The 16,887-nt window shown below is 52.9% G+C and overlaps 3 protein-coding genes across 11 annotated transcripts; 2 read left to right on the top strand and 1 right to left on the bottom strand.

The window, feature by feature from the left end:
• Positions 1-92: 92 nt before the first annotated feature.
• ZNF513 (zinc finger protein 513) lies at positions 93-3,700 on the top strand. Of its 4 annotated transcripts, XM_017876966.1 has the most exons (5): positions 158-475; positions 699-854; positions 1,879-2,466; positions 2,562-3,238; positions 3,420-3,700. In XM_017876966.1, exons 1-5 carry the CDS (start codon positions 421-423, stop codon positions 3,543-3,545), a joined length of 1,602 nt encoding a protein of 533 aa, XP_017732455.1. In that variant the 5' UTR covers positions 158-420; the 3' UTR covers positions 3,546-3,700. The 4 variants fall into 4 exon arrangements, with proteins under 4 accessions (XP_017732456.1, XP_017732455.1, XP_017732454.1 ...); XM_017876967.1 differs by having other exon boundaries at positions 93-185; positions 2,562-3,700; XM_017876965.1 differs by having other exon boundaries at positions 2,562-3,700.
• A 102-nt stretch (positions 3,701-3,802) lies between these two features.
• On the bottom strand, positions 3,803-10,185 carry SNX17 (sorting nexin 17). The gene is made up of 15 exons (XM_017876969.1): positions 9,880-10,185; positions 9,350-9,424; positions 7,933-8,050; positions 7,357-7,421; positions 6,685-6,795; positions 6,481-6,571; positions 6,224-6,311; positions 5,899-5,968; positions 5,505-5,597; positions 5,207-5,410; positions 4,960-5,085; positions 4,742-4,819; positions 4,541-4,615; positions 4,408-4,449; positions 3,803-4,322 (listed from the first exon to the last, which is right to left on the bottom strand). The coding sequence occupies exons 1-15, from the start codon at positions 9,940-9,942 to the stop codon at positions 4,209-4,211; spliced, it is 1,413 nt and encodes a 470-aa protein (XP_017732458.1). The 5' UTR covers positions 9,943-10,185; the 3' UTR covers positions 3,803-4,208.
• Positions 10,186-10,204: 19 nt separating this feature from the next.
• On the top strand, positions 10,205-16,520 carry EIF2B4 (eukaryotic translation initiation factor 2B subunit delta). 6 transcript variants are annotated; one of them, XM_017876960.1, is made up of 13 exons: positions 10,205-10,401; positions 10,765-10,808; positions 11,132-11,267; positions 11,467-11,673; positions 11,944-12,023; positions 12,214-12,305; positions 12,536-12,650; positions 12,853-12,929; positions 13,115-13,217; positions 13,485-13,612; positions 13,762-13,939; positions 15,973-16,153; positions 16,273-16,520. In XM_017876960.1, exons 1-13 carry the CDS (start codon positions 10,371-10,373, stop codon positions 16,470-16,472), a joined length of 1,572 nt encoding a protein of 523 aa, XP_017732449.1. In that variant the 5' UTR covers positions 10,205-10,370; the 3' UTR covers positions 16,473-16,520. The 6 variants fall into 6 exon arrangements, with proteins under 6 accessions (XP_017732449.1, XP_017732450.1, XP_017732451.1 ...); XM_017876961.1 differs by having other exon boundaries at positions 10,234-10,401; positions 11,470-11,673; XM_017876962.1 differs by having other exon boundaries at positions 10,234-10,401; positions 12,562-12,650.
• The last annotated feature ends 367 nt before the right edge of the window (positions 16,521-16,887 follow it).

Below are 16,887 nucleotides of genomic sequence, written 5' to 3'. Positions count from 1 at the left end.
GGAGTCGGGCTGGAGGCCTCCTGCGCGGCTCCCCGGCCGGCTCTCCCCGGCCTCTGATTGGCTCGCTCGCCGTCTCGTCACAATCACTTCCCGGTCACGCCACTGAGGCTCCCGCCGCCGCCGCTTCCCATGGACTACGCGTCCCGTGCGGCTCTGCGGCAGCGGAAGCGGAAGCGAGTACGGAGGTACCAGCTGGTCTCCGTAGGGGGGGGTAGGGGGCTCCATGAATGGAAGCGGCGGCGGCGGCGGCGGGAGCGGCCTGAGCTGGGCGCCGGGGCCAGGGCCGGGGCTGCCCAGGGCGCCGACTGCATGGGGGCGGCCCGCGGGCCCCTGAGAGGAAGGCAGACGGGCGGCCGAGGATAGGAGGGGCGGGGTCGGGCGGCCGCAGGCCGGAGGCGCGTCGGGCTGGAGCCGGTCACGATGCCCCGAAGGAAGCAAAGCCACCCGCAGCCCGTGAAATGCGAGGGGGTCAAAGGTCAGGGGTCAGGGGCCTTGAGGGGAGAGGAGTGGGGGTGGGGTCAGTGGAGTGGGCTCAGGTCAGGGTGGAGGGGGACTCCTGAGGGATGAAGTGGGCGATCCAGACTCCTAGCTTCCCACCGAGGCACTAAGGTAATCAGAGTGGGTCAGCGAGTACGAGAAGTGTAGTCCACGAGGGCTGGCTCCTGAGGGAGAATCCACAAGCCCCCTCCCCTCTTCAGTGGATACTGAAGACTCCCTCGACGAAGGACCCGGGGCCCTGGTATTGGAGAGTGATTTGCTACTAGGCCAGGATCTGGAGTTTGAGGAGGAAGAGGAAGAGGAGGAAGGCGACGGCAACAGTGACCAGCTCATGGGCTTCGAGAGAGACTCGGAAGGTGGGTTTTCGGGACTTGGTTAAGGATTAGTGGCCGCTGGAGACCCCAGCCCTTCGGGAGGCAGGTTAGAGCACCATTTCCTGCCACAACCGAGAGCTGGTTGCCCTTACATTTGAGCTAGATGACTTCATTTGTTTAATGGTCCAGTCACTTCCATCACTTTGTTGAGGTGAAGTTCTGAGGCCCGGCCAAAGGTGATATGAATAGGAGGGTGGGTGAATCACCTGGAGCAACTGATGAAAAGTAAATGCCCTGTCTCTTCCTAGCCCATTCCTTGTGTGTATTTACTTTTAAGAGAGGTTCAGGGAACCAAAACTCTCTGTAAATCATTCAACCCAGTACTGACGTCTAATTTAACGCCCTTTCACCTGCAGCGTAAGCTCCTTTTGTATTGAGAGGTTTTAGTTTCTGTCTTTATCCTTCCATGCCCCTCTTCCCTGTGATCTTAGCAGCACCCTACCCTAATTTGCTGCACTAACCCATCCATTTATGCAAGATGTTTTTTGAAAGTCATTGAGGGGACCCATGTAAATATCAATCTGTTCTTTAAGCAGGCAAGTGGTATTACATGCATTACTTTCATTGTCTCCACTTCCCTCCAAATTTTGCCTCAGAGATAGGTTTTATTTTATATCAGCTCTTTACTAAAAGGGGCCTTAGCAATAGGGTTTAGAAAAAGGTCTTGGGGTTCTCTGCCTTTTGTATTTTTACTTTTTTATCTCAAGAATTATATTATTGATTCATTTCAGTCTGTGGTCCACTGTGAGCCCTTGATGCCCATTCAGTGAAACTAGATACAGATCAATTCTACCATCACTAGATTAGTCCAGTCTAAGAGGTAGACAATTCATGTTGAATTTTCAGGAATTACTGCAGGGGAGAACTTGATTCCTAGGAGGGAACTAAAGGGATCATCAAAGCTAAGGGTGGAGCCAAGCAAGTGGGGAGACCATACTGAAAAGGGGAGAGTTTGGAGCCTGATCCTACCCCATGCTGATGTCTCTTCTCATGTCTGTTTCACCAGGAGACTCTCTAGGGGCCAGGCCTGGGCTTCCCTACGGGCTGAGCGACGATGAGTCTGGGGGCGGCCGGGCACTAAGTGCGGAGAGTGAAGTTGAGGAGCCAGCCAGGGGTCCAGGGGAGGCCAGGGGTGAGAGGCCAGGCCCAGCCTGCCAGCTGTGTGGGGGGCCGACAGGTGAGGGGCCGTGTTGTGGGGCAGGAGGGCCGGGTGGGGGGCCCCTGCTGCCCCCACGGCTACTGTACTCATGCCGCCTCTGCACCTTCGTGTCCCACTACTCGAGCCACCTGAAGCGGCACATGCAGACACACAGCGGAGAGAAGCCGTTCCGCTGTGGCCGCTGCCCCTACGCCTCAGCCCAGCTCGTCAACCTGACACGACATACCCGCACCCACACTGGCGAGAAGCCCTACCGCTGTCCCCACTGCCCCTTTGCCTGCAGCAGCCTGGGCAACCTGAGGCGGCATCAGCGTACCCACGCAGGGCCCCCCACTCCTCCCTGCCCGACCTGTGGCTTCCGCTGCTGTGCTCCACGACCAGCCCGGCCTCCCAGTCCCACAGAGCAGGAAGGGGCGGTGCCCCGGCGACCTGAAGGTAAGAGAGACCAGGAACCAAAGACCTTGGGACATGGGTGGCTGGCCCTAGGAATGCTTGGATTGGATTCATAGCCCAGGTCTTTGTCCCCACAGATGCTCTGCTCCTTCCAGATTTGAGCCTCCATGTGCCACCAGGTGGTGCCAGTTTCCTGCCAGACTGTGGGCAGTTGCGGGGTGAAGGGGAGGGCCTCTGTGGAACTGGATCAGAACCACTGCCAGAGCTGCTATTCCCTTGGACCTGCCGGGGCTGTGGACAAGAGCTGGAGGAGGGTGAGGGTAGTCGGCTGGGAGCTGCCATGTGTGGGCGCTGCATGCGAGGAGAGGCTGGAGGGGGTGCCAGTGGGGGGCCCCAGGGCCCCAGTGACAAAGGCTTTGCCTGTAGCCTCTGCCCCTTTGCCACTCACTATCCCAACCACCTGGCCCGGCACATGAAGACACACAGTGGTGAGAAGCCCTTCCGCTGCGCCCGCTGTCCTTATGCCTCTGCTCATCTGGATAACCTGAAACGGCACCAGCGCGTCCATACAGGAGAGAAGCCCTACAAGTGCCCCCTCTGCCCTTATGCCTGTGGCAATCTGGCCAACCTCAAGCGTCATGGTCGCATCCACTCTGGTGACAAACCTTTTCGGTGTAGCCTTTGCAACTACAGCTGCAACCAGAGCATGAACCTCAAACGTCACATGCTGCGGCACACAGGCGAGAAGCCCTTCCGCTGTACCACCTGCGCCTATACCACGGGCCACTGGGACAACTACAAGCGCCACCAGAAGGTGCATGGCCACGGTGGGGCAGGAGGGCCTGGTCTCTCTGCCTCTGAGGGCTGGGCCCCACCTCATAGCCCACCCTCTGTTTTGAGCTCTCGGGGCCCACCAGCCCTGGGGACTACTGGCAGCCGGGCTGTCCATACAGACTCACCCTGAACTAGGTCCTTCTTCCCCATGTTTTATACAGACGGACCAGAAGCCACCTTTTTCTCCCCCGCTGGCCAGGGGCTCCACACAGACTAACCTAGGCACTATAAGGACCAGCCCAACCCCATGGGCGGGGGGCCATATGGACCAGGGGGCCTTGCCTTGACTGATGCACTTCACCAGCTCAGTGAGAAGGGCCCTGTATTCACCTCCACTGCTCCCAAGGGCTGTGGACAAACTGGCTGGGGGACTGCCCAGCCTCCCACCTGTTTATTTAACTTATTTCAGTGCTTTATAATAAAGGAAACACTAACAAAGCCATGTCTATGCTGAATTGGCAATGGCAGGCAATTTGGCCTTACCCTTAGCATAGTAGTCCATGCTGTGATGGGGGAAGCAGGGGCAGTGAGAGGGAACCAGAGGTAGGCAGCAATCAGGCTGAGTTTAATGATGGGGAACTGGGCCAGACCAAACACAGACCTCTGCCCATCCCCTTGGCCTTTGGCCCATGGCCCCAAGAAGCCAGAAGCGGCCCAGAGGGAGTTGTGGTTCCTCCCCAAGGCAGGTAGCCATGGTCCCTTAGACTTTGTGCAAAATACTAAATGCTAATTTGGCATCAAGGGCCAGCTCTGAAAAGAGAAGGGGCAATCCTCTGTGCAGCCAGCCCAGGGGACGAGGAAAGGTAGGTTACAAGGCCCCTGGCCAAGAGAAAAGGGAAGGCAGGAAGGGAGAAGGAAAAGAACCCTCCACCCCCAGCTTGGGGGACACAGGCACAGGGCAAGTTTCTGTAAATTCCACGGGTAGAGGGCAGACATCCAAGCAGTGGAGATTACAGATCCTCATCTCCAATGCCCTCGAAGGCGAAATTGCCGTGGACATCACTGGCACTGGCATCTGTGCTGGGACTGCCAATTCCCCGCAAGCTCACAGCACTCAGCTTACTCTGTAACAAAGGCAGGGTAGGGTCAGAGAGCTTGAGCATGCAAGATCCCCCAACAAACAGCAACCTCACCAACCCTGGAACTCACTGAGAGTTTGACCATAGATTCCTGGGTGGCATCAGGTGACTCCTGGGGAAGAAGAGGCAGAGATGTCAGAAACTCACTAGGAGAGGCGAGGCAGGGCTGAGAGCCAGGGTTCTGACCAGGAAGTAATACTTACAAGCAGTGGTGGGGACTTCACTGCTTGCTGGCTGTCTGAGCGTCTCAGAGTGCCCCCCACTCGCCGGCGCAGCATCTGGGGACAGATACAAGGTGCCGGTGAGGGCAGGATCACTCCCCCTCTCTCTCAAGAGAAGCCTCACATCTAGGACAAAAGGCCCCCTGCCACCTGCTCACTGCCCAGTCCACACTTGCTGCCTACCTTCCTGATACTGCCGCCCGATTTCTTCACCATCAGTTCATCGACCATGGACTGCAAGCAGATGCTCATCATGATAGCCTGAGGGCAAGAAAGAGTGTCCAGCTTGACAAGAGTGGTCAGTCTGAGCCCAGCAACACTAATGGCTCCCATATTGAGTACTGGAAACCCTACACTTTTATCTAAGGTGCTCCAGAGGAGGCCTGAGGCTAGGTTCACACCTGGGGGCTAGTGATGGTGACCCACTGTAGCCGGTCCTTGCTCATGAGGTATTCAAAAGCCAGTTCCAGGCGCACCTCGCCCCGGCCCCGGCCTGGGCTGCTCGTGCTTCCACTGGGCAATGGCACCTGAGAGAGGAAGGGGAATTAGGCTGAGTTCACTCTGACCAACCTGTCTGGCTCCCTCACCCACTGCAGCCCATACCTAAGCTCAAGGCTTGCCAGGCCTCCCCCTCCTACCCCGACTCACAGAGGAGGTGACCCGCCAGCATCGCATGCGGGTGACCCGGAAGGAGCCTTCTCGGAGTTGCTGGCCAGGTAGGCGGAGCTGCAGGCTGAGCTCACTGTTGCCCGCGCTCACCACCACAGGACAGTCCTTTTCTGGGAAGTCAGCCACACAGGCATCAAAGCGCAGGTAGCCATAGTGCCGCAGTGTCTGGGCCAGTCTCAGGAACTGAAAATGGTCATCATGTGGGGGTACATTAGGAGGGGGAATGGGGCAGCGCAGAAAAAGCAACCCCTTGGAGGGAGACAGAGACAGGGCTCACCTCCTTCTTGGAGACTTTCTCTTGCAGAGATTTGAGTTGCCGGTGCTGTTCCTTGGTGACCAAGATCCACCCACGCTCAATATCTGATACTGTCTATAGTAGAGACAAGGGGCAGGCAGTAGGAGGTCCCAGTCAGCAATCAAAGAAAGTGTCTACCATTACCTCTGTCCAGCCTGACCCCTAGCCCCACACTTGAGCGACCTCTTTGCAGTAAGTCCTTGATCTTGTCAGCTTAATAAAAGTAGAGAGAGTAGATACTGTGCCAGCAGCACTGATAGTATTCTAGGAACTTCCCCACAAACTGGGAACAAAGACACGACAGCAGTTTTCTTGGGAGAGTGAGTCACCAGTTACTTTCTTTAGGGGAAGGGTTCTGAGGCACCTCCAAGCTCACCTGAGCATAAAGCAGGTTCAGGCCAACCCGGTTCTCCATGACATCGTCGTCATAGGCAGAGTCCCAATAACTGTGAGGCCAAGGGGTGGAAAGGGGTAATGGGGCTAAGCTGGGGTAAGGCAAGAGGTAGAATGGAAAACAGGCAAAACAGGAGCAATCTGAACTATCAGGGGCTAATGGTATAATGGGAGGAAGCTTGGGAGGCCTGGCAGAAACACCCAGCACTACACCCCCGTGTCCAGATTATTCTGTCTCAATGTGTGGCCCAATAATCCAATCCAGCACAGCACCCTCCCACCCCGCCCCTTCCAGGCCCAGCCCTGACCTCTTCCTCAGCACAATCTTATACTCTTGACTCCGAAGGCTGGTAACAGACACATAAGGCAGCTCAAACTCTTGCAACTTCCGTACAACTATGGGTTTAAAAAAAAAAAGGAAAATGTAGTGAGATTTAAAGGAAGGGAAATCAAGAAAGAAGTGCCCTGAGGCAATGTTCGTTCTGGGGGTGGGAGTAGGGAGTTAGAGGGGTTGCAGACTCATTACTGGAAGTACAAGGAAGCAGTCAAGTCCAGAGAAACTCACAAGAAAAGGCTCCATCCTCTTTTTCTCGAACTAAGAATAGACTAAAGTATCCAATCAAGTCATCTGGAAGATCCAGCTTTGCGGCTACAGCCTGGGGACAGGGATAAAAGTATAGCTCATCATACTGGCTGGTTCCAATCATTCTCCAAGCCCAGGACCCTGGCATGCAGGGGAAGAAGGGGCAGTGCTGAACAAGCGCCTCACCTCCAGGACATCCTCAGTCTGATCTGAAGTTAGCACGTTGATAAGAACTTTCTGCCCGTTGCTGAGCAGCACTTCCAAGGACACTTCCTCTGTGGGGACCTGCTGTGTCTCCTGTTGTGAGCACACATGGGGATGGGAGGCACTGTCTTGTCCCTTGCCTTGACCTATGCCCAACTCTATTTCTAGGTCCCTTGTGTATCTTTATTCTCAGTTGCTTAAATACAGGCTGGGATTTCTTTGATTTCATAGAAACAGAAACAGAAGAAGTTCCATTCCATTAAAAAAGATGACTTCTCTGTTATTAAGATGACATGGCCTGGCCTGGTGTGGTGGCTCATGCCTGCAATCCCAGCACTTTGGGAGGCCGAGGCAGGTGGATCACCTGAGGTCAGGAGTTCGAGACCTGCCTGGCCAACATGGCAAAACCCCGTCTCCACTAAAAATACAAAAATTAGCTGGACATGGTGGCAGGCACCTGTAATTCCAGCTACTTGGGAGGCTGAGGCAGGAGAATCACTTGAACCTGGGAGGCAGAGGTTGCAGTGAGCTGAGATTGCACCACTGCACTCCAGCCTGTGCAACAGACCAAGACTCTGTTTCAAAAAAATAAAAGACATGACCTTCCACAGCAAGGTCCTTTCCTTAAATCTTGGTCCCACCCAAAGTCCTTACCTGTTGTGCCCGACGCAGGAAACTGTTGAACGTCTCGCTGCTCCCAAGCAATGGGTCTTGCCGAACTATGAGAACAAGAGAATGATATTACAGGAACTTAGGACTCACTCTTGGCTCCCCAGTCCTCCTCTCAGTAGGTTCCCCCGACCCCATTTCCTGGGCTGATGGTGGCCTGCCACATCCCCCAGCTGGCCTCACCTCACTCACTGTTTGCATAAATTCTTCACCTGCCCCACCCTTGGCTGCCATCTAGGTGAGTCCAGTCTATAGAACTAGGGAAATAACAATGATGTTAATCTAAAGCACATCAGATACAAATTAAGTTCTCTCCACTGATCTTAATTTAAGACTAGTGTTATACTACTATTTCTCATAGATGTTAGTGCCCAAATTGTTCTGCTAGTACATAGAGTTACACATCCTCATAGACTATTTACTTTGCTAATTGCATAACAGATCAAACAAGAGGCTTCCTAGATCTAGAAATTAAATCAGGCCCTTTTACAGAACCAGCTGTTTTTAAGTCTCTCCCCATAGTCCTCAATATAGTCAACCTAGTTTCCTGCAACCACTCACCAGCTTGCATGTACTTCTCTAACTGCTCTCTCCTCTGTTCTACCTCAGCAGGAGTCAGAGAGAAAAGCTTCTTTGGGGGGAATGCAGGAAGTACATTGGCCCCATACTCCTTCCGAAGCTATTTAGAGAAAGAGATACAACCCTTCACATAAACACAGAAAATGAGATGAGGCAATCTACATACGCTCATAATGTTCTCTTGGGTGCCCCTCCCTTCCCTCAGTCCCTGCTCCCCTGTCTACCCTGGTCATCTGAGAAACAATTCTTTTGACAGAGGTAGCATCTCAAGGGAGCTGTCCAGCTGTTCTCTATCTTATTGTGTACAAGTCAGCCCCTCCACAGTATGGGGAGGATTTGTACTGGGCCGGGACCTATAGGGAGCCCACTGACCACCTAGCAAGACTGTTCACTGAACCCTCACAGGAAGGAAAGGGCTTTATAAAGTGCACAGTTAATAGTATTAAGTCTGTTCACAAGGTATCTTAGGACTTAAAGGGACTTTGCAGATCAAAGAATCCATCTTTCAGGTGTAGAAACCGAGGCCCAAAGAAATCAGGTAACAGCCGGGTACCATGGCTCATGCCTGTAATCCCAGCATCTTGGGAGGCCAAGGTGGGTGGATCACCTGAGGTCAGGAGTTTGAGACCAACCTGGCCAACATAGTGAAACCCTGTCTCTACTAAAAATACAAAAATTAGCCGGGTGTGACGGCAGGCGCCTAGTAATCCCAGCTTCTTGGGAGGCTAAGGCAGGAGAATCGCTTGAACCCAGGAGGCAGAGCCGAGATTGTGAGCCGAGATCGTGCCACTGCACTCCAGCCTGGGCAACAAGAGGGAAACTCCGTCTCAAAAAAAAAAAGAAAAAAAAAATCAGGTAACTTCCTCAGGGTTGCACAACTAATTACCAGTAGAACTCTACTGAGTTAAATAGAGTTCATGATCTGGTAAGAAAGGAGGAGAAACATTGCATCACAGATACATAACGATAATTGGCACAGCTAAACACAGTGAAATGAGCAGAAGAACACAAAAGGAAATCGGTGAATCGTTTGTATCAGCGGGGAAAAAAATTTCAAGTTGCAGCTCAGATGACAGAAGGAATGTGCTTTGACAGCCTAGGTGGAGGTAGTCGAGGGGAAGGGTTGGTTTGCCCATGCAGGGGTAAAGGCTACTAGGGCAGTAAGACAGGACAGAGAACCAGGATATAAGGACAGGAAGGGGCAGTTGTTGCGCGGACATTAAGCTTCTTAGGGAGTTGCCGGAAATGTCAAACAAGAAAAACCAGGGCCCTTCCCTGTGGCAGTGATTAAAGGGGAACTACAGTCTACAGGAACAAGAAGAGCGGGTAAAGGGAGACACTGATGCCCACGTGTAGAGAAGGGCTTGAAGCTGTCTCAAGGCAGGGGTGCTAGTCCCACCTGCTCGTGCAGCCCCAGGAGCTGGCTGTAGCGCACCCGACAGTGCAGGACTCCATTCACGTGAATGTTATAGGCCTGAGGACACAAAAGTAGTCAAGCATTTTAGGGTTGCGGTCTGAGCAACCCCCTTGAGAACCCTGGCCGGAAGTTGCCTGGCAACTCCGCCTGAGTAACGCGCTAATCTCCCGAGGGTTAGTTCGCTTGTTTTCCCCAGGGCCAGGTCCCAAAGCTGAAGAGCCAGTCCAGGGGAAATTCGGACGCTTGTGTTGCAGTCTCCCTGCCCAAGAGGCCAGTGACGCCCACCAGGGCAGCTGCGGCCTAGCTCCAGGAGGCGACCAGGCCTAAGGGCCTACCCTACAGGAGCTCGGGCGACCAATCACACACACGAGATGAGCTCCCAGAGAGGCCGTCGGGAGTCGGCGGCCCAGGACCAGGCCCGAAGGCTGGCGGTCAGGCCTCGGAGGCCGCTCCGAGAAGTCTCGGGCCCGTTATCCCCGCCCCTGCCCGGCCCGGCTCCGGCCGCTCCTCACCACGTAAGCGGAGCCGCCGCTGTCCCCGCTGCGGGACTCGGTTTCGGGAATGGAAAAGTGCATGTTCCCTACGGCACGGCCCAGCCGGGCTCCGGACTGTGAGGGCCGCAGCGGCTCTGCACGCTCTCCCTCCGCTGCTCAGCGAGTCCCCGCAGCCTCACTCGCCATTTTGGGAGCCCTGCGATCCGATGTGGGAAGGCGGTGGGACGTCGGTTCTGGGACGCAGTAGCCCGGGCATGCTGGGAACTGTAGTCTAAAGGGCAAGAGCCGCCTCTCGGGACAAGGAGCCCAAAGTGGAGTTGGCCCTCATTGCAACCCGTAGTGCGGGGCGGGGCCCCGGGGCCCGTCAGAAATTGTAGTTCTATTAGGGCTGCGCGTCTTGCTTCGGCGGCTCAGCCTCCAGCCCAGGTGGCGCTGTGGGCCCAGCTGCCACGGAGCGAGGCAGCCAGGCGGCTCCGTGACCAGGCGGGCGGAGCCTAGGACTGAGGGCGATGGCTGCTGTGGCCGTGGCTGTTCGCGAGGGTGAGTGAAGAGCCAGGCTTGCCTACGGGTACGAGGGCCGACGAGCTCTGGACAGCTAGTGCCCGGCCCTGAGCGCCTTTGGGCCCCGCCGCTCCGTTCCAGCGCCACGCTGGGCGCCGGTCTACACAGTCTCTAGCGCAGTCCCGCGCCGTGCACCGGCTGGTTCCTGTGAGGAGGATCGGTGACCCCTCCTTTCCTTTGATCCACCGCGCAGTGCGTCCCCACGCGGATCTTTGGCTCACCTCGCGCCTGCCGGCGGAGCCATGGTCATGCTAACCCAGCAGCCGGCTGCGCCGAGTGCTAGTGCCCCCAAGCCCTCCCGGAGTCTGTCTGGCTCACTTTGTGCCCTGTTTTCTGATGCAGACTCGGGATCCGGGATGAAGGCGGAGCTTCGCCCTGGGCCTGGGGTAAGTGAGGCTTCCCTCCCAAGCCGCCTGCCAAGCGCTACGCAGGAGGTTGTGCCAGCTTTATTCCGTCCCAGCTCCCATCGCGTGTCAGTTTATTTCTCAGTAAAGCCAGGAGATTTTACAGAGGTCTTGCAACTCTAGCGATATATGATTCTGTCCCTGGAGGAGAAACGTCAGTCTCTGTGGATGTAAGCTTGTAACAGGTAGCTTGTGGAAGTTAGGGAGAACTAGGGATTTAACCATGTACTCTTGTAAGCATCCAATAGTGTTTGTTCCCCTTTGGAATTGTTGGGGAAGAGCAGTATCCTATGTCTGTGTCTCAGGCAGTGGGGAGGGAAATGACCAAAGAAGAGAAGCTGCAGCTTCGGAAGGAAAAGAAACAGCAGAAGAAGAAACGGAAGGAAGAAAAGGGGGCAGAACCAGAAACTGGCTCTGCTGTATCTGCAGCCCAATGTCAAGGTGCGGGGTCTTTTTTAAAGGGCTGGGGTGTGGAGCTGGTAGAGGGATGTGGTGGGAGAGAGAAGGGAGAGACAGGATAAAGTTGATTTGAGCAAGTGTGTAAAGCAAAGAGGTTTACAAGGAGAGAAGCTAGTTTTAGCTGGGGCACGGATATCACCTGCCTGCAGGTTGGGCACCTTTTTTTTTTTGATGCTTTTAGTAGGCCCAACCAGAGAACTGCCAGAATCGGGCATTCAGTTGGGCACTCCTGGGGAGAAAGTTACAGCTGGTCGGAGTAAGGCTGAACTTCGGGCTGAGCGTCGAGCCAAGCAGGAGGCAGAGCGGGCCCTGAAACAGGCAAGAAAAGGGGAACAAGGAGGACCACCTCCTAAGGCCAGCCCCAGCACAGCTGGAGAGACCCCCTCAGGTATCTTCCCTTCATTTTAAGACCTCCCTTACTCCTAATTCTAACACCAGCTCAGGCTGCCCTGTAGTAAAACAGCTCTCCCCTCTCATTCTCACCTTGGGACCCAGAGTTCTGAATTCTTCCCATCATCCTATCCCTATTTCCTTTTCTACTCTATTCTCCCTGTTTTCCCCACCTCATCCTGTTTTTCTTGATGCCCCTTATATCCTAAGAGCAAATTACACATTTCAAGACCTACAGTGTCCTGAAAACATGATCATTATCTTTCAGGAGTGAAGCGTCTCCCTGAGTACCCTCAGGTTGATGACCTACTTCTGAGAAGGCTTGTTAAAAAACCAGAGCGTCAACAGGTAGGAAGTGGGTTTGGTGCCTGGGTAGAAAGGGACTAGGGAAATGGACTGGAGGGAGGAAAGGTGCTGGGTGCAAAGTGAGAAGGATGGGTGCTTGGGTCAGAGTAGTCTTACTGTTCACTTCCTTTCTAGCTTTATCCCATCATTTTTAAACTCTGGGCCATTGGTCCTGTTTCCTTGTTTTGTCAAGGTTCCTACACGAAAGGATTATGGATCCAAAGTCAGTCTCTTCTCTCACCTACCCCAGTACAGCAGACAAAACTCTCTGACCCAGTTTATGAGGTAGGATCCTATGAGATTGTCATAACTTTTGAGTCTGAGGAGTTTTAGTAAGTCAGTATTGAAAGTGTCTAGTAAGGTGGGCTCTGCAGGAAGAAGTATGAACCCAAGGCAGAACTGTAGAAGTGGGGAAATCTGCTAGTGAAGGAAGTTCCTTTTCATCAGGGGCAGGTGGGCAGGGCAGTAGATGCTCAAACTCCCTTTCGAAGTATGTGACACCGCCATCCCATCAGCATCCCATCCTCTGTGATCCACCCAGCCATGGTGCGACTCGGCCTGCAGTACTCCCAGGGCCTGGTCAGTGGCTCCAATGCCCGGTGTATTGCCCTGCTTCGTGCCTTGCAGCAGGTATGTCCTATCCTGTTCTCTCTTACGATCCAACCCCACCTCCCCCAACACTACCCCAGCTTCTCTGTCACCCAAGGTCACCTCTGGGGGACAGGGAATACTCCCACCCTCAGAACATTTTCCTCAGTGAAGCTTATCCCCAGCCCCCGTTCAGAGATCTTTATTAAGGGGCGTTTTGCAGATCACCTTGTGTACCTTGTAGGTGATTCGGGATTACACAACACCACCCAATGAAGAACTCTCCAGGGATCTAGTGAATAAACTAAAACCCTACATGAGGTAGGGATAACACTATAAGTCCACTCCCACCTCACCCAATCTTTGTCTTGTACTCTTTTTCCTGCTTTTCTATCTCTATTTTCATTTTCTGTTCTGTTTTCTTTTTAAAGACTTTTTTTTTAATGTGAAACCTTTGTAAGTTGTGAAGAGTTGCACAGATGTAAGGTATTGCTGTTGTATTACAGCTTCCTGACTCAGTGCCGTCCCCTGTCAGCGAGCATGCACAACGCCATCAAGTTCCTTAACAAGGAAATCACCAGTGTGGGCAGTTCCAAGCGGGAAGAGGAGGTGATGAGTATGAGAAATAAGGAAGGCATGCACCTGTGGGTAGAATTAAGAAACATGTTCAAAACCCCCGGGAAGGCCAACATAAGTCTTTATTTTTTTTTTTTTTTGCCCTAGTCAAGGGTTAAGGAAGGGTTTGGGCATTCTGACTTGTGCCATCTCTGGGCCCTCTATGGGCCTGTCATCATACACATATTCAAGCACCTGGCATGATCATCATTGGGATAAAAGTGTCCATTTCTTGTTCACTAAGGATTTTGCTCCATTTAGGCCAAGTCAGAACTTCAAGCAGCCATTGATCGGTATGTGCAAGAGAAGATTGTGCTTGCAGCTCAGGCAATTTCACGCTTTGCTTACCAGAAGATCAGTAATGGAGATGTGATCCTGGTATATGGATGGTATGATCCAGACCCTGTGACTGAGCAAATTGGGGAGTTGGAATGATCTGAAGAAGGGACTACCCATTTGCCTTTGGGAATAAGTTGGGAATAAGTTAGTCATCAGTTACTGACGTTTATAACTGAATCCTCCTCTTCATTCACTCTAGCTCATCTCTGGTATCACGAATTCTTCAGGAGGCTTGGACAGAGGGCCGGCGATTTCGGGTGGTAGTGGTGGACAGCCGGCCATGGCTGGAAGGAAGGCACACGCTACATTCTCTAGTCCGTGCTGGTGTCCCAGCCTCCTACCTGCTGATTCCTGCAGCCTCCTATGTGCTCCCAGAGGTGAGTACAGAGGAAAAGGACTCCAAAGTTGGAGGTAAAAAGGTGTAGTAGTACAGACATAATCTCCCCTTCTCAAAGTTAGTTTTGTTTTTGTTTTGAGATAAGGATGGAGTACAGTGGCGTGATCACAGCTCACTGCAGTCTTGACCTCCTGGGCTCAGGTGATCTTCCCACCTCCACCTCTGAGTAGCTGGGACTACTGGTGTGCACCACCACGCCCAGCTAGTTTTTATTTTTCTTGTGGGGATGGGATATTGCTATGTTGCCCAGGCTGGAACTCCTGGGCTCAAGCAGTTCCCCTGTCTCGGCCTCCCAAAGTACTGGGATTATAGGCATGAGCCACTGTGCTCAGCCACAATTATTTAAAAGTATTAGAATTATATAGTCCTGGCTTGGCGCCATGGCTCACGCCTGCAATCTCAGCACTTTGGGGGTCCAACGCAGGAGGATCACTTGAGCCCAGGAGTTCAAGACCAGTCTGCTCAACATAATGAGACCCTGTCTCCACACACACATACACACACAAACATACAAAATTAGCTGGGCATGGTGCATGCGCATGTAGTTCCAGCTGCATGCTGAGATGGGAGGATTGCTTGAGCCCAGGAGGTTGAGGCTGCAGTGAGCTGTGATTGCACCACTGCACTCCAGCCTGGGCGACAGAGTGAAACCCTGTGTCAAGACAAAAAAAATTACATAGCCCTGTTTATATTTAATTGGAAAAACACTGACAGTATGTTACAGCAGTTTAGCTATTGCAAAAACATTACATGAAACTAGCAACCAGGAAGAGAGAACAAGACAAAAGTAACTTCAAAGTTTAGTTTTCCTGTGGGAGATTTGGTGGGTCAGTGGTCAGGTGTTTTCACAGAGGAAGAGCCATCATTAAGATGTTTTCACAGAAGAAAAGCCATCATTAAGATTTATTACTTGCCAGGCCGGGCGCGGTGGCTCAAGGCCTGTAATCCCAGCACTTTGGGAGGCCAAGACGTGCCCGGATCACGAGGTCAGGAGATCGAGACCATCCTGGCTGACACGGTGAAACCCCGTCTCTTACTAAAAATACAAAAAACTAGCCGGGCGAGGTGGCGGCGCCTGTAGTCCCGCTAACTCGGGAGGCAATGAGGCAGGAGAATGGCGTGAACCCGGGGGGCGGAGCTTGCAGTGAGCTGAGATCCTGGCCCACTGCACTCCAAGCCTGGGTGACAGAGCGAGACTCCATCATCAAAAAAAAAAAAAAAAAAAAAAAAGATTTATTACTTGCCAGGCCCAGTGGGTCACGCCTGTAATCCTATCTCTTTGGGAGTCTGAGGCAGGAAAATCACCTGAGGCTGGGAGTTTGAGACCAGCCTGACCAATGTGGAGAAACCCCGTCTCTACTAAAAAAAACAAAAAATCAGCTGGAAGTGGTGGTGCATGCCTGTAATCCCAGCTACTGTGGAGGCTGAGGCAGCAGAATCACTTGAACCCAGGAGGCGGAGGTTGTGGTGAGCTGAGATCCACTGCACTCCAGCCTGGGCTACAAAAGTGAAACTTGGTCTCAGAAAACAAAAAGATTTATTACTTGTCTCTTTGTTTTTGTTTCCTTCCCTTTTTTTCACAGGTGTTGGGTTTTTTTTTTTTTTTTTTTTTTTTTGAGATGGCATCTCGCTCTGTCGCCCAGGCTGGAGTGCAGTGGTGCGATCTCGGCTCACTGCAAACTCCACCTCCCGGGTTTATGCCATTCTCCCACCTCAGCCTCCCGAGTAGCCGGGACTACAGGCGCCCGCCACCTCGCCCAGCTAGTTTTTTGTATTTTTTCAGTAGAGACGGGGTTTCACCATGTTAGCCAGGATGGTCTCGATCTCCTGACCTCATGATCCACCCGTCTCGGCCTCCCAAAGTGCTGGGATTACAGGCTTGAGCCACCGCGCCCGGCCATATTGAGATTTATTACTTGTCTTAATGTTGCTATCCTGTAAGTAGGGGACTTTATTTTGCATTGATACAACAATGACATTTTTTCTCTTCCCCTTCTCCTGTGAAACAAACAGGTTTCCAAGGTGCTATTAGGAGCTCATGCACTCTTGGCCAACGGGTCTGTGATGTCACGGGTAGGGACAGCACAGTTAGCCCTGGTGGCTCGAGCCCATAATGTACCAGTGCTGGTTTGCTGTGAAACATACAAGTTCTGTGAGCGTGTGCAGACCGATGCCTTTGTCTCTAATGAGCTAGGTAAGTAGGGCAAAAGAGAAGCCTCCAGCTAGCTATGAAGACTTGAGAGGGAGAGAGAGGGGCAGATAAACTAGAACTTCTTTTCTGAAAGAACGTAATGGGTACACCTTCCATTGCAGATGACCCTGATGATCTGCAGTGTAAACGGGGAGAACATGTCGCACTGGCTAACTGGCAGAACCACGCGTCCCTACGGTTGTTGAATCTAGTCTATGATGTGACTCCCCCAGAGCTTGTGGATCTGGTGATCACAGAGCTGGGGATGATCCCTTGCAGTTCTGTACCTGTTGTTCTACGAGTCAAGAGCAGTGACCAGTGAGGGGGGAAACACAGGGTTAATAAATGCCATAGTCCCTACCCTCAGCAACTCTGCTGCCTTTGTTTCTCTTTTAGCATCTCCACCACTTAAGTTAGGAGTCCAGACTCCACAACCCCTTTTATCACCTGCTACTAACCTCAGACCTTTGTGAAGACCTGCTCAGGTAACTAGCTCCATGCCAGTGCGTTGGGGCTAACCTGAAGGTCCGTATAATAAAGAACCAAAACTACCCAAATCAATCATTCACTGAGCATCTACATGCCAGACACTAAACTAGGTATGAGGAGGAATATGAGAACAAGTAGTCCTGGGCTGGGTGCAGTGACTCATTCCTGTAATCTCAGCATTTTGGGAGGCTAAGGCAGGGGGATTGTTTGAACCCAGAGGTTTGAGACCAGCCTGGGCAACATAGCAA

The sequence above is a fragment of the Rhinopithecus bieti genome, unplaced genomic scaffold, assembly GCF_001698545.2.
Source record: "Rhinopithecus bieti isolate Rb0 unplaced genomic scaffold, ASM169854v2 scaffold_7681, whole genome shotgun sequence".
Lineage (NCBI taxonomy): Eukaryota > Metazoa > Chordata > Mammalia > Primates > Cercopithecidae > Rhinopithecus > Rhinopithecus bieti.
The sequence above is the reverse complement of the archived record's forward strand: the minus strand, read 5'-3'. Positions and strand labels throughout refer to the sequence as shown.